This window comes from Gymnoscopelus microlampas (assembly GCF_963454915.1).
Source record: "Gymnoscopelus microlampas genome assembly, chromosome: 2".
In the NCBI taxonomy this organism is placed as follows: domain Eukaryota; kingdom Metazoa; phylum Chordata; class Actinopteri; order Myctophiformes; family Myctophidae; genus Gymnoscopelus; species Gymnoscopelus microlampas.
The window spans coordinates 59,822,763-59,848,574 of record NC_139939.1 but is presented as its reverse complement, the minus strand read 5'-3'; the positions used below and the strand labels follow the sequence as shown (position 1 = coordinate 59,848,574).

The window sequence follows — 25,812 nt, the reverse complement described above, 5'->3', positions numbered from 1 at the left end:
ATGACTGGTCCATCGGCGTCTGCGGTTCTGGATGTGATTGGAGAGCTGAGAGTGTCGATTCTGACTGATGAACAGTTGAGGGACAGTGATGTCATTGGGAAGTGGTTCTCTGGACGTTTGAGAGGGTTCCTGTCATCTGCATCAGGAGAGTTTCTATACTGCCTCAGCAGCAGGAACCTCAGCTGTAACACATACCAGCAAGTGTAAGTATTGAGCTGGAGACTTCTTATATCTGTATACCCTTTGACTGAATTTTCCCACCTACTGTAATTCTATCATCTTTATATATGGATGTATTTCACATTTAATCTCCCATAATGGGGTGTTTGGATGAAAAACGTAGTTAAGTCATACTCACAATGTTTTGAATTTCTTTTCTTTTTTCTCGTGAGTAAGAAGTCATATAGTGAAGTTGAATTGAGTCCAAAGTAATGGGTAGTGTGGGAGAGAGGTGAAGAAGAGATAGGTAGGGTGGAACTGATGGAGTCAGGGGTGATTTGTGAGAGAAGGGTTCCAGCTAGAGTGAGAGGGAAGATGTGTACGGCTTGGAAATGGTGGCACTGATGAAAAGACAGGAGGCGGAACTAGAGGTGGCAAAATTGAGGATGCCAATGATTACATTGGAGGATTACCCCAGGTTAGAAGGTTTGGGGATAAAGCAAGAGAGGCGAGATTTGGATGTTTGTTTGGATATATACGGAGGAGGGATGAGAGGTATAGTGGGAGAAGGATGCTGAAGATGGAGCTGCCAGGTTAGAGGAGAAGAGGAAGGCCAAAGAGGAGGTTTATGGATGCGGAGAGAGACGGCATGCAGGTGGCTAGAGTGACCAAGGAAGATGCCGAAAACAGAAGCAGATGGAAACAGATGATGTGGCGCACCCTGATGGGAATTGGCCGAAAAACAAACAACTGAAGTTGATTTGAAAACAAGTATTTTTCATTGTATTTTGATTTGATTCACAGATTGCTGGAGTTTAGCCATCAGTTCGACAACATGACCTCACATCAGCAGCAAGTGGTCCTGACGGAACTAATCATCCCTTTCCTGTCCCGACCACAGTCAGGTACTGACTAACTGCAATATCTCAATAACAGACGGTTGAAATTTTCATTTCCAAATCTATTTTTACAATCAATTAAAATATTATTTTTTTTACTGGAGAATGTATTGACTGTATTTCCAGACACCTTTCAATGCCTTAATGTTTCATTCTGATCTGTCTCCTTCAGACCAAGGCTGTGTGTCCAACAGCAGTGTTTACTGGTTGGAGAACAACTTTGGTCCATTCTCAGGCCTTGTGCCTGTCAGTGAATTCCTGAATCTTAACCCAGGCTTCTCCCCTGTAAGACTTTAAAGTTGTTACATTACATAACAATGATGAATTATTAGCTCCAAGAGATAATTACTTTCTAAATATAAAATAAAGTCCAGTGGTGGTGATCAAGTTTTTCTTGACTTTCTTTCCATCTAGCTGGAGGCTGTAAGGCTCCTGTCTCCAAAGCAGAGTGCAGAACTTGTGGTGTTGCCTCTTCGTCCTGAGAAAGACGTTGTCATCCACGCAGTGTTTGACTATCTGACCGAATCTCCAAAGGAGAGAGGATTGGCTGAGTTTGTGTCCCACCTTGTTATGTTCTCTGGAAAGGTAAAAACTATGAAGTAATAATAGTAATATAAACTGTAACTATGCACATTCGGTTTAAAATCACAAACTCTTTTTGTAATTTTCAGGGTGAAATGTCCTGCTCGTCGTACAAAATAATGCAAGTTATCTATCAGTATATTTAGTTTTTTGAAGACCAAGTAGAAATAATTTAAATCATTATTTTTGGCCTATGTTAATCCCAACTTGTTGGGTCTCAGTTTCACCAGACTGGACCTGGCCATGTTTACTCTTCCACCGAGTGTAGCATCATCCATCACATACAACAAGCTGACTTTGCTTCATCAAATTCCACCAGGTGAGATCTTCTACTGTATCTACCTGAGTTAAAAGTGATGTATCACTATGCTGTTATGTTCACATGTTATTAGCAGTGGCTGTTATGTTTTTCACATTGTATTTCTGAAATCATTTTTTTTTCTGTGCTTGTTTATTCTTAGGCTGCATCATATACAGTGGAGAGGTAGGTACCTGAAACACTCTTTATTTCTTTCCCAAGTTGTTACTTCAGCAAATGGTAAGTGTATTATTATAGTGGTTTTGATTCATTTTTATGAATTTTATTGTGATTTATTTTCATCATTAATGTTTTCACAGAAACAGACATTTGTGTTGGAATTAACAGGTGAGTGTTCTGAGGCAAAGCCTCCAACATCTCAAATATATTTAATGAACACACTTTTTGTTTTGCAACTCAAGAAACATTTGATCTTTTTTTCCACCCAAAGCACTGCACTACAGCTCCTCCTCAACAACGGACAGATGAATGGACGTTTTTGTGACTATGGCATTGAAGAATACGCGTGTGCATCAGTAAGCCACCTAAGTCTCTTACATCGAACTCAACAGTATATTATTTTCCAATTTTGACTTCATTAAAGGTTTCCTGTTTTTTCTGTTCTGCTCTGTCCATTATCTCCACCCAGGTGTCCATGTTGACAGCACAGGATCTGGCATCAGTGATGAAGTGTAACCAGCCCCCCAGCTCCACTGGTTCCAGACCAGTCTGGAAGCTGTTCCTCTCTAAGACCTCTGGGGTGTTGGATGCAGCTCTGGATCTTCTTACCAACACGGTACAAAAAGTAGCTCTAACCAGACACTGAAAACAACTTTTATGGTTAAGATAGAATGAAAAATCTCTAAAACGAATTAAAAGCAACACATATGAAATTATTTAAATTTAAAGCTCATGTTTTTAATCATCTTAAAAAGATTTGCTAATGAAAAAAAAAGCTAAATTCCCTATTCACTGTCAGGCAAACAGTCTATCAAGATTTGAAAGACGATCTCTATTATAGAGCCAGAATCTTTATCCACTATTCCATACACCAAATATCCTCACGTAATTGTAATGCAAATTTAATAATATTAAATATTGACCCATGTAATCCTTCCCCTAGTCCATGACCATGACTGGTCCATCAGCGTCTGTGGTTCTGGATGTGATTGGAGAGATGAGAGTGGCAATTCTCACTGATAAACAGTTGAGGGACAGTGATGTCATCAGGACGTGGTTCTCTGGACGTTTGAGAGGGTTCCTGTCATCTGCATGGTTTTTACGCTGCCTTAGCAGCAGGAATCTCAGCTGTAACTCATACCAGCAAGTGTAAGTATTGACCTGCATGTAATTTAGCCCCACTAGCAGCAGGGCTCTAAGGATGGCTACTGTATGTTGGTTATTTGGTCTATACGTTCATCTGCCACTTTGGTCCCAAAGAAGATGTCTTGAAAACTACTGGCTGGATTTCCATAGACTTTGCTGTGGGATGACTCATTTTGATTTCGATGACTCCGTTGCCTTTTCTCTAGCTTCACCAATAAGCTAAGAAATAAGTATTTCTCATTCTGTGTTTGATTCACAGATTGCAGGAGTTTAGCCATCAGTTTGACAACATGACCTCACAGCAGCAGCATTTGGTCCTGAAGGAACTAATCCTCCCTTCCCTCTCCCGACCACAGCCAGGTACTGACTAACTGCAATATCTCAATAACAGTTTGGCTCTCATTTTCAAATGTATTTGCTAAATAAATATATTCCTATTCTATTTTCAATTGGAATGGGACATTTTCTTTACTGGAAAATGTTTTGACTGGTATTTACAGCCATTTTTCTGTTTGGATGCCTTCATATTTTGTTCTTATCCCTCCAGACCAAGGCTGTGTGTCCAACAGCAGTGCTTACTGGTTGCAGAACAACTTTGGGTCATTCTCAGCCCTTGTGTCTGTCAGAGAATTCCTGAATCTCAACCCAGCCTTCTCCCCTGTAAGACTTCATCGCTGCCACATAAAGAATACGCTAAAGAATGATTAGACCAAATAGTTACCTTATTATTATCAAATAAAATCCAGTTGTGGTGAGGAATCTTTTCTTGACTGTGTAGCATCATCCATCGCATACAACAAGCTAACTTTACTTCATCACGTTCCACCAGGTTAGATCTTCTATCTACATGATGTAAACATTGCTGTTACATTTACCTTTGATTTGTATCGGTTATTTTGTTTTGCCATGGTGTTTTAGAAATGAACAAAAGCCTAATATCTGCACTTTTCTTTTCTTAGGCTGCACCATATACAGTGGAGAGGTATTGACCTTAATTTGTAATCAAGCTTTAAATGTTAAGCAGAGTATTATGTTAATTTCAGTCAATTCACAACCATTTCACCCTTTTCCCTTAAGTGCAACATTATTCCAGCAAATGGTAAGTGTTTATACTTTTCTATACCTACAGTACAGTAATTTAAAAAACATTATAATATGGCAAGGCAAGTTTATTTGTACAGCAGATTTCACACGTACATAAATATGGATAAATTAATACATTAATTAATTTACTCTCATGTTTTCACAGAAACAGACATTTGTCTTGGAGTTAACGGGTGAGTTTTTTTTAAGCAGCACATCTCAGCTTTATTTTATTAAGAATAATTTTGTTGTAATGCAAGAAATGTTTGATCCTATTTTCCATTTCTATACCAAAGCACTGCACTACAGCTCCTCCTCAACAATGGACAGATGATGAGTGGAAGTTTTTGTGACTATGGCATTGAAGAATACGCTTGTGCTTCAGTAAGCCACTAAAGTCTCTCAATTCTACTCAACAGTAGCTTTTCTCATCTTGACTTGACTTAAACATTTTCTGTATTTTCTTTCTGCTCTTCTTTCCACCCAGGTGTCCATGTTGACAGCACAGGATCTGGCAGCGGTGATGAAGTGTAACCAGTCCCCCAACTCTACTGGTTCCAGACCAGTCTGGACACTGTTGCTCTCCAAGTCCTTTGGGGTGTTGGATGCAGCTCTGGATATTCTTGCCAACATGCTACAAAACGTAGCTCTAACCAGACACTGAAATAAACTAAAATTAAACTGCTAAATTGTATACTGAATATACAATGACCAATCAACAAAATGTATTAAAAGGGCAGATGCAATTTATAATTTACAATGTAGGTATTTAGCATACGCATATAATGTTAACATAAATAGAGTGCAGGCGATAGAGAAGAAATAATTTTATTGGTACATATAGAAACAGTCTATCAAGATTTGAAAAAATATCTCTATTATAGAGACAGAATCTGTATCCACTATTCCATATACCAAATATCCTCACGTTATAGTGATACAAATTTAAAATAAATATTGACCCATGTAATCCTTACCCCAGTCTACTTCCATGACTGGTCCATCATCGTCTGTGCTTCTGGATGTGATTGGAGACGTGAGACTATCGATGCTGACTGATGAACAGTTGAGGGACAGTGGTGTCATCAAGACGTGGTTCTCTGGACGTTTGAGAGGGTTCCTGTCATCTGCATTGGGAAGGTTTCTTCAATGCCTCAGCAGCAGAAACCTCAGCTGTCACACATCAGCAAATGTAAGTGTTGAGCTGGATGTTTTTTAGCCCTGTTTGCGGCAGGGCTCTAAGGCACTTTAAGGCAGTACCACTTGTACTAGTAGAAGTGGTAACCAGTAGTTGACCTACCAGACCACATGATCTCTAAATTTCTCAATAGAGCAGGGACATCAAAATAACCTTTTACAGTATGCACTTCAACGTTACAATGTAGCTTTAAGTCAAAATTATTTTAAACGTTTTTTGTTCCCCTATCTATACTAATCAATCATTCAGAGAGACTCATTGAAGGCAAGTATTTCTCATTCTGTCTTATGTTTTCTTCACAGATTGCAGGAGTTTAGCCATCAGTTTGACAACATGACCTCACAGCAGCAGCATTTGGTCCTGATGAAACTAATCCTCCCTTTCCTGTCCCAGTCAGGTAACTATAATATCTCAATAACAGATCGTATGGAAAATGTATTATTTCTAGATACCTTTCAGTTTGAATATTTTTCATTCTGATCTGTCCCCTCCAGGCCAAGGCTGTGTGTCCAACAACAGTGTTCACTGGTTGCAGAACAACTTTGGGCCTTTCTCAAGTCTTGTTTCTGTCAGAGAATTCCTGAAGCTCAACCCAGGCTTCTCCCCTGTAAGACCTCATCACCTATAAAACACCAAAGAATGATTAGACCTATATTAATTACTAGATTGTTTTAAATAAAATACAATCCAGCAATTAATTGTTCTTGTTTTTCTTGTGCAGCTGGAGGCTGTAAAGCTCCTGTCTCCAAAGCAGAGTGCAGAACTTGTGGTGTTGCCTCTTGCTCAGAAAGACGTTGTCATAAATGCAGTGTTTGACTACCTGACTGCATCTCCAAATGAGAAAGGATTGGCTGAGTTTGTGTCCCACCTTGTCTCTGGGAAGGTAAAAACAATAAAGTAAAGATAATAGAAACAGTAACTGTGCACATTTGGTTTGAAATTATAATGTCTTTTTGTAACTTTTCAAGAAAACATTTCGTGCTCATCATACAAAATAATGTAAGTGTATATATCCGTCAATCCATCAATATATTGTGGATTTTGAAGACTTGGTAGATGGGATTCCATTCATTATTATTAGCTGAAGTTAACCCCCGACTTGTTGATCTTCAGTTTCACCAGACTGGACCAGGCGTTGCCTACTCTTCCTCTGGGTGTAGCATCATCCATCACATACAACAAGCTGGCTTTATTCCAGCAAGTTCCACCAGGTGAGATCTTCTATCAAAAGGACGTAAAGTGATATTTAACTTAGTTGTTACATTTACTTTTGATTTGCAATGGTCATTTTGTTATGCCATGGTGTTTTAAGAGTGAACCAAGGCCTTACAGTATTTACACTTTTATTCTTAGGCTGCATCATATACAGTGGAGAGGTATTTGCCTTAATTTTGTTTTCAAATTTTAAACGTTAAGTAGAGTATTATTTAAATGTCATCAAATTCACAACTATTTTCCCCCTTTTTCCCCCAAGTGCAACTTTATTCCAGCAAGTGGTAAGTGTTGTATGCTTTTCTTGACCTAGTAGTTTGTGAAACATTGTCAAGTATGGCCAAATGTATTTGTAAATGCAAATTTCATACACAAAGGCAATATCAATATTCTTTACATAAGGCATTTAAATAGAGAAAAATATGTCAAGAAACAAATAGAAGATAGAGTATGGAGAAAATGCATAAAACATTATGGTCAAAGTGCAGTTATAGTTTAACTTTTTCAGTCAAGTTGAACAATATCAGCAATAACTGTGCCTTCATCAAGAGTGTTGTATGTATATAGGAGCATCTGTCCTTATGTTCAGGCATCAACACATGGAACTTATGTCATTACTAGTTTTGTGTTTCAAAAACACGCGTCAGAGACGCCATGCCTTCCTAAATCCCTTTGAACAGAAATAGTTTCCAAACCACTTACATTCCCAGAACATATTCTCTAGTTATTTTTTTCAATCCTTAATTCTCTTTGCTCTGTTTTCACAGAAGCAGACATTTGTCTTGGAGTTAACAGGTGAATTTTATTTCTCAGATGTATTTAATAAATAATCATGTTGTTGTAATGTAGGAAATGATTGAACCTTTTTTTCCTTTCCTTTACCAAAGCACTGCACTACAGCTCCTCCTCAATAGCGGGCAGATGAGTGGAAGTTTTTGTGACTATGGCATTGAAGATTATGTTTGTGCTTCAGTAAGTCACTTAAGTCCCTCATTGTAGAATGCCTGTCAGTGACGCCTAGTGGCCTGACATGGTACTTACCACTGACAGTCTATTTAGTCAGTAGAGTGTTTGACATAAGCAGGACCAGTCAGACACGAAGATCTCTGTATGTTTCCTCCTGTTCCCTTGTTCCTTGATCCCCTATCCTTTGTGCGTCCATGAAACGATACCACACATTCACCCTCACACATTCATACTGTTGTAAGACCAATAACCCAATGCCCTTTGGAGAGAAATAAATGATTGGAAAGAAATCCCTTCTCCATACCCCCCTGATTCTCTGACCGGAATCTAGTCCATATTCGCCGCCTCAACCAGTATATTCTATATAAAAGTAAACAGAGGTGTCCCCCTTCGTACACTCATATTTTAAACAACAGAACCTTTTCTCATCTTGACTTCTTTAAACATTTCCTGTATTTCTTTCTGTTCTGCTCTCTCCGTTTTCTCCACCCAGGTGTCCATGTTGACAGCACAGGATCTGGCAGCGGTGATGAAGTGTAACCAGTCCCCCAACTCCACTGGTTCCAGACCAGTCTGGAAGCTGTTCTTGTCCAAGTCCTTTGGGGTGTTGGATGCAGCTCTGGATCTTCTTGCCAACACGGTATTAAAAAATGCTTTAACCAGACACTGAAATAAACTCAAATTAAACTTCTAAATTGTGTAATGAATTGGTATACAACAATGACCAAACACTGAAAGTAATTTAGTCAAACATCATATTGACACATGTAATCCTTTGTTTAGTCTGAGACCATGACTGGTCCATTGGCGTCTGTGGCTCTGGATGTGATTGGAGAGATGAGACTATCGATTGCTGACTAATGAACAGTTGAGGTACAGTGTTGTGATCAGGAAGTGGTTCTCTGGATGTTTGAGAGGGTTCCTGTCATCTGCATCGGGATGGTTTCTACAATGCCTCAGTGACAGGAACCTCAGCTGTCACACATACCAGCAAGTGTAAGTAATAAGTATTGACCTGGAAGCTATTATTCATCATTATAACCCAATCACATTAATATGCTAATGTAATTCACTTTGAATATTGGTTTGATCTGACATGTTGTTTGATTTAAGAGTTTAGGTCCCCATAAGGTTAAGTCATACTCACAATGATAACTTTCCTCTAGATTCTAGAATAATAAGTCCGTCATAGAGAAGATTATTTCTCATTGTGTGTTTGTTTAATTCACAGTTTGAAGGAGTTTAGCCATCAGTTTGACAACATGACCTCACAGCAGCAGCATTTGGTCCTGAAGGATCTAATCCTCCCTTTCCTGTCCCTCCCACTGTCAGGTACTGACTAACTACATTATCTCAATAATAAATAATGAGTCTATGGGCTCTTTTTAATGGATAATTTACTATTGACTGACATTTTCATACACCCTTTTGTTTGAAAGGGATAGTTCACCCCATGGAGACTTCATGGATATTTTGTTGTTTTTGTCGCATTCCTAAGCCAATAATTTGATGACCAGTGGACCGGTAGGCAGCGGTTCCGGTAGCAGACATAAAGGAGACCCTGTGTGTCCTACCGGAACTGCTGCCGGTCATCAAATTATTGGCTTAGGAATGCGACAAAAACAAAAAAACGTCCACGAATTCAAGTCTCCGTGGAGTGACTAATCGATAGAAAAAAAGTCATTTTGGGGGTGAACTATCCCTTCAATGTTTCATTCTGATCTGTCCCCTCCAGACCGAGGCTGTGTGTCCAACAGCAGTGTTGACTGGTTGCAGAACAACTTTGGGCCGTTCCTTGTGTCCTTGTGTCTGTCAGAGAATTCCTGAATCTCAACCCGGGCTTCTCCCCTGTAAGACTTATAACTTATAGACTTAAGCTTATACACACATAACATGGAAAAATTATTAAACATACACGTAATAGGTAATTACTTACTTAATATAATATATAATATATATATATGTTACTGTAATATAAAATAATAATAATATTTTTCTGTATGTTTTTTCCCGGTCCAGCTGGAGGCTGTAAAGCTCCTGTCTCCAAAGCAGAGTGCAGAACTGGTGGTGTTGCCTCTTGCTGAAAAAGATTATGTCATCAACTCAGTGTTTGACTACCTGACTGCGTCTCCAGAGGAGAGGGGATTGGCTGAGTTTCTGTCCCACCTTGTTATGTTTTCTGGAACGGTAAAAACTATAGCATGATAATGAGAGAAACAGTAACTGTGGATGTTTGTTTTGAAATGACAACCTCTTTTTTTTGTCATTTGACAGGGAAACATTTCCTGCTCATCATACAAAATAGTGTAAGTTTATATCAATATTTTTGTTTTGTTTTGTTTTTTGAAGACCAGGTCAAAGTTATTTAATTCATTATTATTGGCCTATGTTAACCGCAACTTTTTGGGTCTCAGTTTCACCAGACTGGACCAGGCCTTGCTTACTCTTCCTCAGAGTGTAGCATCATCCGTCACAAACAACAAGCTGGCTTTACTTCAGCAAGTTCCACCAGGTGAGATCTTCTAGATCTGCTGTATATGTTTACACTTCATTTGCAATGGTCATTTTGCTTAGCCATGGTGTTCTTAAAATTGAACCAGATCCTTATTATATCCAATTTTCTTTTCTTAGGCTGCACAATATACACCGGAGAGGTAAGTACCTTCATTTGAATTTAAGCATTAAATCTTAAGCAGAGTAGTGGCTCATTGTCTGCTAATTCACAACCATTTAAATCTTTTTTTCCCCCAAGTGCAATGTTACTCCTACAAATGGTAAGTATTATATACATTTTCTTGACTTATTCATGTTAAATATATTTGTTTGTTTTGTTAATTATTATCATTAATCCATTTACTCCTTTGTCTTTTCAGAAAAAGACATTTGTGCTGGAGTAAACAGGTATGTTTTCTGAGGCAACTCTTCTGATCAGATTTATTTTCATGTAGAATCATTTTGTAAGAAAAGTTTTATTTTATTTTCCAATCTTATAAAGCACTGCACTACAGCTCCTCCTCAACAATGGACAGATGAGTGGACGTTTTTGCGACTACGGCATTGAAGAATACGCTTGTGCTTCAGTAAGCCACTAATTATGTCTCTCATATTTAACTCAACAGTAGGCTACTCTTTCTCATCTTGACCTCTTTCAACTTTTCCTGTATTTCTTTCTGTTCTACTCTCTCCATTATCTCCATCCAGCTGTCCCAGTTGACAGCACAGGATCTTGCAGCAGTTTTAAAATGTTACCAGTCCCCCAACTCCACTGGTTCCAAACCAGTCTGGAAGCTGTTCCTGTCCAAGGCCTCTGGTGTGCTGGATGCAGCTCTGGATCTTCTTGCCAACACGGTAAAATATTTAGTTATAACTAGACACAGAAAACAAAAACAAATAACTGCTAGGAACAACTATAGGATGTATTGCATTTTTTTCTTAACTGACCAGGAGTTGCTATTGGAAAATGAAACTACTCTCCCAAGTTATGAACTCAAAATACCATTATAATACCATTTATAATCCCAATGTCCTTATCTTTAAAATAAAACATTTACTAATATAAATCTTGTGATAAACATTTGTGAAGAATTCTGCTTGCATCTCCCCGTTCCTTGTAGACGTTTAACCCTAGCAACCCTGCAACATCGCTGATTCTGGATTCCATTGGAGAGATCCGACTGGACACCTTCAGCTCAGACAACTTTGAGAAACCTGCGTTTATTGATCTGTGGTTCAAGCAAAGGCTCAGCCCATTCCTGCCAGCTGTGTCCAAAGATTTCCTGTCCTGTCTCACCACTAAAAACCTAAATTGCCTCTCCTACCAAGCCCTGTAAGTGTCATAGCCCCCAACACTGTAACTGTTGTACATAACCTGGCTGTGAGCTTCACTGTTGTGTTGTACCAGAGTGCTCCACTCATACACACAGTATATGCTGTACCTTAGACCTGTTCTTTGCCACAAGAGCCAACGATCAGTAAACTCAAACAATATGAATGTAACTATTCAAGGGCCCCTATGCTAGAGATGTTCATAGTTGAGCTGCGTGGTTCATTGGCAGATGACCACCATGGGTAGTGTAGAAGTTATGTATATGTGTTACATTATGTAAGTTATGTATATGTGTCTGTATACATTCATTCAATACAACATTTTACCAATCACTTTGCTGCTAAACTAAATACAATATAATGAATGACCTTTCAACTGCTCCCTGTCAACCACAGTGTTGAGGTCTTGGGTGAGCACCAGTCACAGATGGAGCCTTCCAGACCGGTCACTGTGTACCTGTACTTCATCAAGGCCTTCCTCACCAGGAACACAACCACAGGTTAGGACTTCCATTCATCCTAACTGCAAATCAATGGCACAAGCTTGATGAACACCTTATATCCTACAGTAGTGATTATCTATATTTCAAAGACCCCCAATTATGCATTGATTAGGCCACAGACCCCCATTTGATACATTTTCTATTTCAAAGTCCTCAATATAACTCTATGGGTGTACACATTTCTACACTCTTGAGTTACGGACCATTAAGTCTACCAGTTGTATTCATTAAAATAAGAACCAGAATGTAGCTTTTCAGATTCAGATTCAGATTCAGATTCAGATGACTTTATTTATCCCCGGGGGGCAATTCAGTTTCTACGGATCTCACCATGACATGACATACGTAGAGCAACAGTAAAAACACGAAACAGAGAACGCTCATATTGATCGACCTAGTACATTGTACATTGTTCCTTGTGTTCAGAGTAGAGCAGCAATGCATAGAAAAAGACATAGATATATGTATTCAAAAACACACAGTAGAAAAAAGTACATAATGTGCGTATACATAGTGCAGGTTTTTAAATAGTTGCATACTGTCGTTGAGGTATACACACATAAATAAATAAAAAAAAGCGCTTCAGTTATTTATCAGCATTTAGCAGCCGAATGGAATGTAGCTTTTAAAATAATAATGATCTTAAGATAAAAAATGAAATATCCACATTGATGTATTATGTACTTCCTGGTCCAGATCCTAGCTGTAGTTCACAATATCCAGCCAGTGGAGAATGGTTGCAGAAGAACTTTGGAGCCTTTGCTGCTGTTGTCTCATTCCGTGACCTAGGGACGCTCTACTCCAACTTTTCAGCGGTATTGTTTACAGTTTTTTTATAGAATAGAATTTGTTTCCTGTCTTAAAATCTCTATGGTACGCTGTTCATTTTAAATCTCTCTACACTGTTTGTGATATTGTGTATCCACTCACTGTTCGTGTGTGTGTGTGTGTGTGCGTGTGTGCGTGTGTGCGTGTGTGCGTGTGTTTGTGTGTGTGTGTGTGTGTGTGTGTGTGTGTGTGTGTGTGTGTGTGTGTGTGTTGTATGCTTGCATGGTTGCAGATGGACGCCCTGACCCAGCTTACAGTGACACAGTTAGCAGAGGTCTCGTCCACACCTGGTCAGCTCACCTCATCTTCTCAGGTCGCCATGGTGATGAACCACGTTCCCAACAAACACCTCACAGCGTTCTTCGATGACTTCTCGCCTGCCATCCTGGTGAGAGGGGGACACATTTCAACATTAAACTGCCTTTTCCAGTGATGGAAAGTAATTAAGTATATTTAGACGGTAGAGGTATATTTAGATGTAGAGGTACTGTACTTTGACTTTACTTGAGTATGTCAATTTTTCAATACTATACTATACTTCTACTACACTGCATCTCAGAGGCAAATCTAGTACATTTACTCCACTACAATCATTTGAAAACTTTAGTTACTAGTTACTTTGCAGATTTGGATTATCAATACAAAACATATGTATAATATTAACCAATTACTTACTTAATCTCCATTTCATTACTCTCTTTTTCTGCAGGCTCATGAGAGTTCGTTCCCCGCTACAGTGAGGTCTGCCATGTTGCAAGTCGTGTTTGACCGCGCCAACCTCTCTGAGCCCTCTATGGAAGACAGCAGTGTGCAAGCGTGGCTCCACATGCGCCTACGCCCCCTACTGGTTGACCTCTCACCGAGCCATGTCGGCCCTTACTTCAGCATTGTGGCAGGGAGGAGCTGTGCCACAAAGCAGCAAGCGTAAGTGGAGCACCTTTACCTGTTCTTTTCCTTGGGGATTGGGGGATTGCCCTTGGCCTTTAGCTGAACGTTTTTTTGTGGGAAACATTGGGTGTATTCCCAGTGGGTGAGAGATCATGGGGTAAAAAGTATTATATTATCTTGTAATATAATACTATAATATAATATATCCTGGTTGACACACTTACTTTTTTATTGTTGTTGACCTACAAACTAGTGGCACAGTAACAATATCTTTAGAATTTGACCTTTTAGTATGCCTTCTCTTTTTGTGACGCAGAGTTACTGTCCTGAATGTGATTCTATCAACGCTTGGGGACGTCACACAGACGGAGATACACAATCACATCATTCAGTCTCTCAAAGGTAAAGGACGACCACAAAGTAAACACTGTAGCTCATGAATGAATGAATGAATGACAGGCAGCATTCTTACTGTACATCTATCTCCCCTGTTCTTATAGGATCAACTCCTCTCCGCTGCTATGGTGACAACTACAACCACCGTTTCTATGGTTTCCTGGAGAGCTCATTCATGGGATTCCAGTTCCCCAACCTGTCCACGTTCATGTCGCTCATGCCCAGCGACAGGATGCCTCAGGTGTGTGTGTGTGTGTGTGTGTGTGTGTGTGTGTGTGTGTGTGTGTGTGTGTGTGTGTGTGTGTGTGTGGAGGGGGGGGGGGGATAACCAGTGGTCTAAAGTGACTAAGTACAAGTACTGTACTTAAGTACAATTTTGAGGAATTTTTCCTCTTTTTTTCCCCCCTTTTGCTTCTACTTCACTACATCTCAGAGACAATTTTTGTAAAAAAAAATCCAAGATAAAATACGCTAAAGACCTGAAAGTGCAGCACAAAATAGACGCTCAGGTTATCATCACGTTGCTGTGGTTTCCAGCATAGCGGTAACGCAGCGCTCCTATTGAAAACAATTCAAAACATACGCTGCACTCAGGGAAAAAAAACGCCTTGGTGGACACACAGCCCCTATGAGAGAAATGGCTGCTGTGTGAATAATGCTCACGTTTCCGTTATGCTACTGTAACTGTGTCTTCAGCTGCTGAACTCCATGCCACCTTCAGACCTTGGCAGTTTCCTCCGTCGCCCTGGTATTGTTGACGATGAGGGACAACTCTGCCAGATCTACCAGAACTACGTTCAGACTACTGTGTTCCTGGAGAACGTAGGCACTACACAACCACAGAGCAGACACTCATGTGTATATATAGTGTATACATGATACTGCACACAGTGCAGTTGTTCTAACATTTTCATGTCAAGGACCCCCAAATTGCTATGTATTTGGACGTAGACCCCCATTTGGCTGCAGTCCAGAGACCCCATAAGAGAAGATTTGTTAAAAACTAAAATATTTTTTAAAAAATGTGAAAAGTCAAAAGTTATGCTAACATAAAAAGCTTGTTTCTATGGTGGTCCGTTGTACTGTGAACTCCCTCAAGGACCCCACTTTACGTATTGTATTGTATGCTGACTGCAGGAGAGACTCCCTGCGGTTGTGCGGCGTGCCACGCTGCCTCGCGTCTGGCCCCTGGCTCTCAACAGCAGTGATAGGTCACAGGTCAACTTCTGGTTCGATCGCAGTCTCACCGATGACTTGGTCTTCCTCCACAAGAACCTGCTCACCTCCACCACCACACAGGGTGCCACCTGTCTGTCCTTCCAAAAACTGTAAGTGGACTTAAAGAAATGCTTTTCAGTTAAATGTGATAAGCTTGATATTTAGTACTCCAGTTCTGCACAGCTATTGTGTCTGTGATGAGCGGTTCTACATTACATTGTATGGTATTTTATGTAAAATAATTTTTCATAGTCATACATCATGATTTCACGCTTTGTCTGTTTTGACTGAATTTTTTGTTCAATTCTTCAGTGTTTCAGTTCTGGGCACACACAACTACAGCATCGCAGACTTTGCAGAGAGTGACGTGTACGGCGTCATCAAGGCCTACCTTGTCTCAGGTCACGTTTTCATCGTTGTTATTTGTTTTTGTTGTTATTTTTTGAAGTGTTTTTTTACAAGTTTGGATTCAAGATTTGATTCCAAAAATGTGTTACCGTATATACTTTTTTATATTTTATTGTGTTTACAGGAACGACGCCCAAGTGTTACGATGCCAACGATCCGGAACTGAACTCTACCGCCTGGTTCGCTCAGTACATAGGCCCCTTCATGCCTTTCCTCACACTACAGGACCTCAATACTTTTGGTTCTATACAGGTATTGCTCAGTAGGAAGGAAAGTTTATATTTGTATGAATGTACAATATACATATCATCGCTGTTGCCTGGAAACCTTGTATGTCCAAAACTGTTACTTTTCAGGAAATGGAAAAAAGAACCAGTGTTCAAATGGATCCAATGTAGTTATTTTTTTTAAATCACTTAATCACTGTCAGCCTTGCCTCCCTATTTTTGGCATGGCAGAGGCGAATTTGCTAATAATCTACGGATCTACAAGGTCACAACGCATCGTGATGCAACATTTTGTGAGCTTACCGATCTGCTATTTATGCTACTTTTGCGTGACACTGTCATACGGCAAAGTATAAAATACGGCATTTATCTATGAACACACTTAAAAAGATGAAATGTGGAGATACAAGGTTTCTGCTTGACAGTGATGATATGCATGTATGTACTTTATGCATGTAGAAGATGAATGGACGGATGAGAAATGCATATAATTGTGAGGGATAGTGGACATCCTAACTCCTCTGTGTTTATATCCTGTCTAGGTCATCCAGGTGTTCACTGTAAACCCGCTGAACATTGCTCTGCTCAACCATTCAGTTCTGGACGCCAACTTCACCGCCTACTACACTGAACTGATCTACCTACAGGACCCCAACTTCAATCCCCTGCTGTAAGTCTGAACTGTGAAACGATGAGCTTAACCCATTCAATCCGGGAACACGTCTGTGTCATTTTCGATTTATTTGGCTATTCAAAAATAGCAGATCTACAAGTTTATATTGCGACCAAGTGCCACGCTATGAACTTGTAGATCTGCTATTTTTGAAAAATAGTGAAAATGTGTGCAAATCTTTGAATATATATATTTCTAAAGAGAACATTTTTAACTCAAATCTTTGCTTCTGGGGTCCCTGGGACTAAATATTTTGAGATGGGGATCCGCGGCCAAATACATATCATTTTGGGGGTCCTTGACATGAAAGTGTTCACTGATATAGCAACATAAGTTTTTTTTAGGATTTAGTAGACATTTGTAGAATATATATTCAAAGATTTGAAAAAAACAATGCCAAAGAAATCTAAAAATGACACAGATTCCCGGTCTAAATGGGTTAACCCTGGCATCCCTATTTTAGTGTTTTTTATTTTAATTTTTACAAATCAAACCCAGTGCCTAAATGTGTCAGCTCACTGACGATCTCCACTCACTGCTTCCAGGCTTCCTCTGCTGTGTCGATGCCTTGCCCCTGGTGCATCTTTCAGTCAGCTGACCTCCTCACAGAGCATGATCATTCTGTACAACCTGACAACACACTGCACAGACCTCGACCCAGAGGTAACACATTCACACACATGCGCCGCACACATTCATGCTTTTGACACTGACGGGTTGTGTTTAACCCTTAATCTCCCATTTGTTGTAGATTGCTGCTGCTTTGGCATGCAACAGTGGTGGCAACCTCAATGCAAACTACGTCACTGCCCTCGGCAGGCAGAGCGTGGGCTTATCCTCCGGCCAACTCACCGGCGCAACGCCGGGAGACATCCATGCCTCGCTTGGCATTCTCAGCGCTGTAAGCGGCTGGAATCTGGGTCAGGCCATGGCAATCATCCAAGCCCTGATGACTTCAGGATTGTTTCAGGTCGGTTTATGTGCGTGTGCGTGTGCGTGTGCGTGTGTGTGTGTGTGTATGTATGTGTGTGTGTGTGTGTGTGTGTGTGTGTGTGTGTGTGTGTGTGTGTGTGTGTGTGTGTGTGTGTGTGTGTGTGTGTGTGTGTGTGTGTGTGTATGTGTGTGTGTGTGTGTGTGTGTGTGTGTGTGTGACTTGTCCTGGATTCACAGAAGGAAAATGCAAAACAAGGTCTCTCCCAGTGCCAAAGATAAAGATGTACAACATCAGTCATGCTCTCATGCGTGTGGTAACCTATCTCCATGCTTCCACCCACAGATCAACAGTGCCTTCACTCTGGGTTCTCTGGTGGTGGGCCTTCCTGCATCCACCATTAATGGCATCAGCGGCTCTCAGCTTCTTACTGCCGGCCAGAATCCCACGTTTGTGACACACATGGTGACTGCGCCTCAAGTCATCAAGCAGACCGTTGTCACCCAGGTATGAGAGTTACATGTGCTACTGTATGCATGTTATTTAGATAGAATAGAGTAAACACATTGCTTAGAAAACAAGAATGATACAAAGTATCTTGCATATAGCATTGTGGACTCAATCAAACTGAGCTTGTTGTAGAATTGACATAACCACTAAAACTGGGAGAAAAGGTGAAGTAAAAAAGAGAACAGAAGAAAATGGAAGTGATTCATTACTGATGCTGATGCTGATTTATTTTTCTCATTTTTTTTTATTATTATTATTATGTCTGCTTCTCTACTGGGGGGGTTGTGATCTCCTTCAGGTTCGTATATAACAATTACGCTCCGACATCCTTTTTTTCCTCACACTAGATTATATCAGTGAACAGCAACAGTGCGAACATCATACAGAATGTTCCTGATGATCTGGCTGGCGAGATCCCTCGCGCCCTGCTGCAGGGCTTCACCAGCTCCTCTGTCACTGTGCTCAACCCAAAGAAATGGAAACAAGAGCAGGTAGGGAATGCAACACACATGCATACTTCATGTACACATAAAGTAAACAAACACACACACACACACACACACACACACACACACACACACACACACACACACACACACACACACACACACACACACACACACACACACACACACACACACACACACACACACACACACACACACACACACAGGTAGATGTATGTTCAAACAAGCTGCTTATTTTCTTTTTCCAGGCAGTATTGTTCATTGACACAGTAGCTGCTGGATATGAAAGCAGTCCAGATAAGTAAGTTGTGAACACATTTCTTCTAAAAAAAAAATAATAATAATAATTTCCAAGGTGGCCAAAGTAATGTGGCATTTGGTATGACACAGTGTAATGGGTAATGTGTGTGTGTGTGTGTGTGTGTGTGTGTGTGTGTGTGTGTGTGTGTGTGTGTGTGTGTGTGTGTGTGTGTGTGTGTGTGTGTGTGTGTGTGTGTGTGTGTGCATAGTTTGACATCATACGTGCTCCAAGGGTTCACATGCACCAGAGTGACGACTATGGCCAAGGTTCTCATCAAGAAGCTGGTCAAATCCTGTAGGAGGAAGAAGAGGAGGAGGAAGGTCGTACTGAAGGAGACACAGGTGAGTGTGTGTGTGTGTGTATGTATGTGTGTGTGTGTGTGTGTGTGTTTGTCCATTTGAAAATATTATAAGTTTTAAAAATATTCCAAATTATTCCCATCTTTCAATATTTTTTTTAAATAGCAGATCGACAAGCTCACACTGTGTTGCATCGCAATGCGTTATGAGCTTGTAGATGTATATTGGGTTAAAGTGGTTTTGGTGATGCTGGGCCCCCCTGGAACCTCCTCAAGGATGGGGGACCATACTTTGAGAACCACTGTGTGTGATAGAGAGAGAGAGAGAGAGAGAGAGAGAGAGAGAGAGAGAGAGAGAGAATCATAATATGAAGGTGGGAGATAGACAATGTTTGCTGCTTGCCTCACCAACAGCTGACCTGCATGTACAACTACATCAAAGGAGAAGCAGATGTCACCACCTTCAGCGACTACCCTCCAGATGTTCTCCTCTATTATGAGTAAGTACAGTATGAATGATACTCACAGCTGCCCTTAATGATATGGACTTAACCCATTAAGACCTGAGGCCCATTCTGCAAATGCCTTCAAAACCGTGACTTCTCTGGAGTGAGTGTGGACAATCTGAACATTTTTACTGAAAACATTGATTTGATTGTTTGTACTTGACACTAGAATTTCAGTAACTTAATAACCTTTCAACCTGGCGTATATTTTGGGCATGTCATCACAGGATTGCAAGATTTTCAAAAACGTAATAGCTGATTTGCGAGTGTGACATTATAATTCGATTACGTATAAAATAGGGCTTCAGTGGTTAAATCTCATATCCTGCCCTCTCCTATTATGTCCTGTCTGTCTCTCTCTTGTCTTAAACGTGTCCAGATGGAGGTTCTACACCTCCTGACTCCGAAGCAGACTGCAGAGATGCTGCTGGTGCCTACTCCTCCAGAGAAAGACGTACATCATCCATGCAGTGTTTGACCATCTGACACAGTCTCAAGGAGACTTTCCTGAGTTCCTGCACCACCTGGTTCTGCTCGCTAGAGAGGTAACCTCATCTGTAGAGCGTCTTATGACAGCTTAAAAAACGTACAGCAAAATATAATAGTAATTATAATAATAATAATTATTATTCTAATGCATGGACTTTTATTTTATTTCTTAGGTTAAGCCACCCTGTGATGTCTACCAAGTCATGTGAGTGTGTTGTGATGATGTTAAATGGCTTACATTTTAAAGGGGTTACACCATGAATGTAAAAAAATATATTATATATAAATATTGCCCCCTAATACGTATTAAACAGGTTGTAAGCCTAAAAAAAAAATATTGACCCATGTAATCCTTCCCCTAGTCCATGACGATGACTGGTCCATCGGCGTCTGCGGTTCTGGATGTGATTGGAGAGCTGAGAGTGTCGATTCTGACTGATGAACAGTTGAGGGACAGTGATGTCATTGGGAAGTGGTTCTCTGGACGTTTGAGAGGGTTCCTGTCATCTGCATCAGGAGAGTTTCTATACTGCCTCAGCAGCAGGAACCTCAGCTAACACATACCAGCAAGTGTAAGTATTGAGCTGGAGACTTCTTCCATCTGTATACCCTTTGACTGAATTTTCCCACCTGGGGCTATCATCTTTATGTGGATGTATTTCACATTTAATCTCCCATAATGGGGTGTTTGGATGAAAAGCATAGTTAAGTCACAATGTTTTGAATTTCTTTTCTTTTTTCTTGTGAGTAAAAAGTCATATAGTGAAGTTGAATTGAGTCCAAAGTAATGGGTAGTGTGGAAGAGAGCTGAAGAAGCGATAGGTAGGGTGGAACTGATGGAGTCAGGGGTGATTTGTGAGAGGGAAGATGTGTACGGCTTGGAAATGGTGGCACTGATGAGAAGACAGGAGGCGGAACTAGAGGTGGCAAAATTGAGGATGCCAATGATTACATTGGAGGATTAGCCCAGGTTAGAAGGTTTGGGGATAAAGCAAGAGAGGCGAGGTTTGGATGTTTGTTTGGATATATACGGAGGAGGGATGAGAGGTATATTGGGAGAAGGATGCTGAAGATGGAGCTGCCAGGCAAGAGGAGAAGAGGTAGACCAAAGATGAAGTTTATGAATGCGGAGGGAGACGACATGCAGGTGGCTAGAGTGACCAAGGAAGATGCCGAAAACAGAAGCAGATGGAAACAGATGATGTGGCGCACCCTGATGGGAATTGGCCAGAAAAACGAAGAAGTGAAAACAAGTATTTTTCATTGTATTTTGATGTGATCCACAGATTGCAGGAGTTTAGCCATACGTTCGACAACATGACCTCACATCAGCAGCAAGTGGTCCTGACGGAACTAATAATCCCTTTCCTGTCCCTGACTAACTGCAATCTATCTATCTATTTTTACAATCTATTAAAATGTTATCTTTTTTACAGGAAAATATATTGACTGTATTTCCAGACACCTTTCAATGCCTTAATGTTTCATTCTGATCTGTCCCCTTCAGACCGAGGCTGTGTGTCCAACAGCAGTGTTTACTGGTTGGAGAACAACTTTGGTGCATTCTCAGGTCTTGTGTCTGTCAGTGAATTCCTGAATCTAAACCCAGGCTTCTCCCCTGTAAGACTTTAAAGTTGTTACATTACATAACAATGATGAATTATTAACTCCAAGAGATAATTACTTTTTAAATATAAAATAAAGTCCAGTGGTGGTGATCAAGTTTTTCTTGACTTTCTTTCCATCTAGCTGGAGGCTGTAAGGCTCCTGTCTCCAAAGCAGAGTGCAGAACTTGTGGTGTTGCCTCTTCTTCCTGAGAAAGACGTTGTCATCCACGCAGTGTTTGACTATCTGACCAAATCTCCAAAGGAGAGAGGATTGGCTGAGTTTGTGTCCCACCTTGTTATGTTCCCTGGAAAGGTAAAAACTGTGAAGTAATGATAGTAATATAAACTGTAACTATGCACATTTGGTTTAAAATCACAAACTCTATTTGTCATTTTTCAGGGTGAAATTTCCTGCTTGTCGTACAAAATAATGTAAGTTATCTATCAGTATATTTTGTTTTTTGAAGACCAAGTAGAAATAATGTAAATCATTATTTTTGGCCTATGTTAACCCCAACTTGTTGGGTCTCAGTTTCACCAGACTGGACCTGGCCATGTTTACTCTTCCACCGAGTGTAGCATCATCCATCACATACAACAAGCTGACTTTGCTTCATCAAATTCCACCAGGTGAGATCTTCGACTGTATCTACCTGAGTTAAAAGTGATGTATCACTATGCTGTTATGTGCACACGTTATTAGCAGTGGTTATGTTTTTCCCATTGCATTTCAAAAATCAACAAAACTTTTTCTGTCTATACTTAGGCTGCAATCATCTACAGTGGAGAGGTAGGTACCTGAAACTATATTCACATTTTAAAGTCTAATTGACTAAATGTCACCAAATTAAAAACATTTCACTCTTTCTTTCTTTCCCAAGTGCAATGTTACTTCAGCAAATGGTAAGTGTATAGTAGTTTTGATTCATTGTTATGAATTTTATTGTGATTTATTTTCATAATGAATTAATTAATTAATGTTTTCACAGAAACAGACATTTGTGTTGGAATTAACAGGTGAGTGTTCTGAGGCAATGCCTACAATATCTCAAATATATTTAATGAAAAAACTTTTCGTTTTGCAACTCAAGAAACATTTGATATGTTTTCCTTTTCGGCTACCAAAGCACTGCACTACAGCTCCTCCTCAACAACGGACAGATGAATGGACGCTTTTGTGACTTTGGCAAGCCACTTAAGTCTCTCACATTGAACGCAACAGTTATTATTTTCCAATTTTGACTTCATTAAAGGTTTCCTGTTTTTTCTGTTCTGCTTTGTCCATTATCTCCACCCAGGTGTCCATGTTGACAGCACAGGATCTGGCATCAGTGATGAAGTGTAACCAGTCCCCCAGCTCCACTGGTTCCAGACCAGTCTGGAAGCTGTTCCTCTCTAAGACCTCTGGGGTGTTGGATGCAGCTCTGGATCTTCTTACCAACATGGTACAAAAAGTAGCTCTAACCAGACACTGAAAACAACTTTTATGGTGAAGACAGAATGAACAATCTCTAAAACGAATTAAAAGTAACACATCTGAATTCTGAAATTATTTAAATTTAAAGCTCATGTTTTTGATAATCTTAAAAAGATTTGCTAATGAAAAAAAATGCTAATAAAAAAAATCACTGTCAGGCAAACAGTCTATCAAGATTTGAAAGAATATCTCTATTATAGAGCGGGAATCTTTATCTACTATTCCATACACTAAATATCCTCACGTAATATTAATGAAAATTTAATAATATTAAATATTGACCCATGTAATCCTTCCCCTAGTCCATGACCATGACTGGTCCATCAGCGTCTGTGGTTCTGGATGTGATTGGAGAGATGAGAGTGGCAATTCTGACTGATAAACAGTTGAGGGACAGTGATGTCATCAGGACGTGGTTCTCTGGACGTTTGAGAGGGTTCCTGTCATCTGCATGGTTTCTACGCTGCCTTAGCAGCAGGAATCTCAGTTGTAACTCATACCAGCAAGTGTAAGTATTGACCTGCATGTATTTTAGCCCCACTAGCAGCAGGGCTCTAAGGATGGCTACTGTATGTTGGTTGTTTGGTCTATACGTCCATCTGTCACTTTGGTCCCAAAGAAGATGTCTTGAAAACTACTGGCTGGATTTCCATAGACTTTTCTGTGCACCTTCATTCTTCCTGGGGGATGATTTTTATTTTGATGACTCCGTTGCCTTTTCTCTAGCTTCACCAATAAGCTAAGAAATAAGTATTTCTCATTCTGTGTTTGATTCACCAGTTTGAAGGAGTTTAGCCATCAGTTTGACAACATGACCTCACAGCAGCAGCATTTGGGCCTGAAGGAACTAATCCTCCCTTTCCTCTCCCGACCACAGCCAGGTACTGACTAACTGCAATATCTCAATAACAGTTTGGCTCTCATTTTCAAATGTATTTGCTAAATAAATATATTCCCATTCTATTCTCAATTAGAATGGGATATCTTTACTGGAAAATGTTTTGACTGGTATTTGCAGCCATTTTTCTGTTTGAATGCCTTAATACTTTGTTCTGATCTGTCCCCTACAACAGCAGTGCTTACTGGCTGCAGAACAACTTTGGGCCATTCTCAGCCCTTGTGTCTGTCAGAGAATTCCTGAATCTCAACCCAGGCTTCTCCCCTGTAAGACTTCATCGCTGCCACATAAAAAAAAACTCTAAAGAATGATTAGACCAAATAGTTACCTTATTATTATCAAATAAAATCCAGTGGTGGTGATAATCTTTTCTTGACTGTCTTTCTGTCCAGCTGGAGGCTGTAAGGCTCCTGTCTCCAAAGCAGAGTGCAGAACTTGTGGTGTTGCCTCTTCCTGCTGAGAAAGACGTTGTCATCAACGCAGTGTTTGACTCCGACTGCATCTCCAACTGGATTGGCTGAGTTTGTGTCCCACCTTGTTATGTTCTCTGGAACGGTAAAAACATAAAGTAAAGATAATAGAAAATGTAACAATGCACATTAAGGTTTGAAATGACAACATATTTTTGCCAGTAAAGTAAAAGTATAGACAATTGGAAATACTCCAGTAAAGTAAAAGTACCTTCTAATTGTACTTAAGTACAGGACTTTAGTAAATGTACTTAGTTACTTTACACCACTGGATATTTCATACCAGTGTATTGAAGGATATCTCTTTCTCTTCCACAGGGAAGTCATGTGGCTCTGCTGGGGAAATCTCCAACGGTCAGTTTGTGTACACCGGATCAAAGTTTGGAGACTCTGCTACAGGTGTCTGTGATGAAGGGTAAGAACATTATAAATATATATAATAAGAACTAGGGCTGGGACTCGATTAAAAACATTTATCAAATTAATTAGAGGCTTTGTAGGCTAATGAATTAATCACAATTAATCACATTTTAATCGCATATCAATATTTTACTTGAGAACAGGGAAAGGCAATTTTTTCATACGTCTTTTAATGTAAAAAAATAAAAGGCTTAAAAATACTAAAAAGAAGGAAAAACGTTGCGACGCTGAGGAGGAATAGCCAAAGTATAAAAGTTCATAATTATTGTGATGCTATATTAACACATTTTGCTGGGGACCCCCTGGAACCCCCTCAAGTACCCCTGGGGGTCCCCGGACCCCTCTTTGAGAACCAACGGCTTATGGGCTATGATGGGATTGGTTCAATTTAGTTTTTGTGATATTTAATTGCAATAATGGTTATTTTACTCTCTGGTGCCACCGGCGAACTGCAGAGCCTATTTCCAAGAGCTGGCTGGTGCAGATTTCTCCGTCTTCTCCAGTGCTCTCAGCTACAAACGTACTGCTCTGTTAAAAAATGCCAGGACTTGCCTGGTGAGTTGAGAGTAACCAGTAACCACCGGACCCACACAAATTAAACTATTACTGATAATGACAGTCAAATCCACTGACATTGGGTCTCAGGGAGAACATTGTACAGATGATCTTCAAACCTTCACATTATAACTAACATATAACAGTTATACAGGACAATATAGATAGCTTACAATCCAATTTCAATGCTGTGA

General features: G+C 40.1%; 2 protein-coding genes across 2 annotated transcripts; both read left to right on the top strand.

Moving 5' to 3' along the window:
- Positions 1-24,694, top strand: LOC311056109 (uncharacterized protein; the record flags this gene model as incomplete). The annotated part of the gene is made up of 4 exons (XM_084072499.1): positions 1-203; positions 964-1,064; positions 1,231-1,343; positions 24,566-24,694. 4 exons carry the CDS (start codon positions 1-3, stop codon positions 24,692-24,694), a joined length of 546 nt encoding a protein of 181 aa, XP_083928625.1.
- On the top strand, positions 8,986-20,103 carry LOC311033721 (uncharacterized protein; the record flags this gene model as incomplete). Its single annotated transcript, XM_084041331.1, has 28 exons — positions 8,986-9,055; positions 9,500-9,573; positions 9,743-9,910; positions 9,998-10,029; positions 10,138-10,235; positions 10,355-10,377; positions 10,476-10,497; positions 10,597-10,624; positions 10,719-10,803; positions 10,925-11,071; positions 11,338-11,549; positions 11,945-12,048; positions 12,748-12,866; positions 13,112-13,267; positions 13,589-13,803; positions 14,084-14,169; positions 14,268-14,404; positions 14,860-14,985; positions 15,301-15,491; positions 15,694-15,782; positions 15,914-16,041; positions 16,559-16,686; positions 17,235-17,352; positions 17,441-17,659; positions 17,966-18,127; positions 18,478-18,621; positions 19,611-19,696; positions 20,082-20,103. 28 exons carry the CDS (start codon positions 8,986-8,988, stop codon positions 20,101-20,103), a joined length of 3,189 nt encoding a protein of 1,062 aa, XP_083897457.1.
- Positions 24,695-25,812: the final 1,118 nt, after the last annotated feature.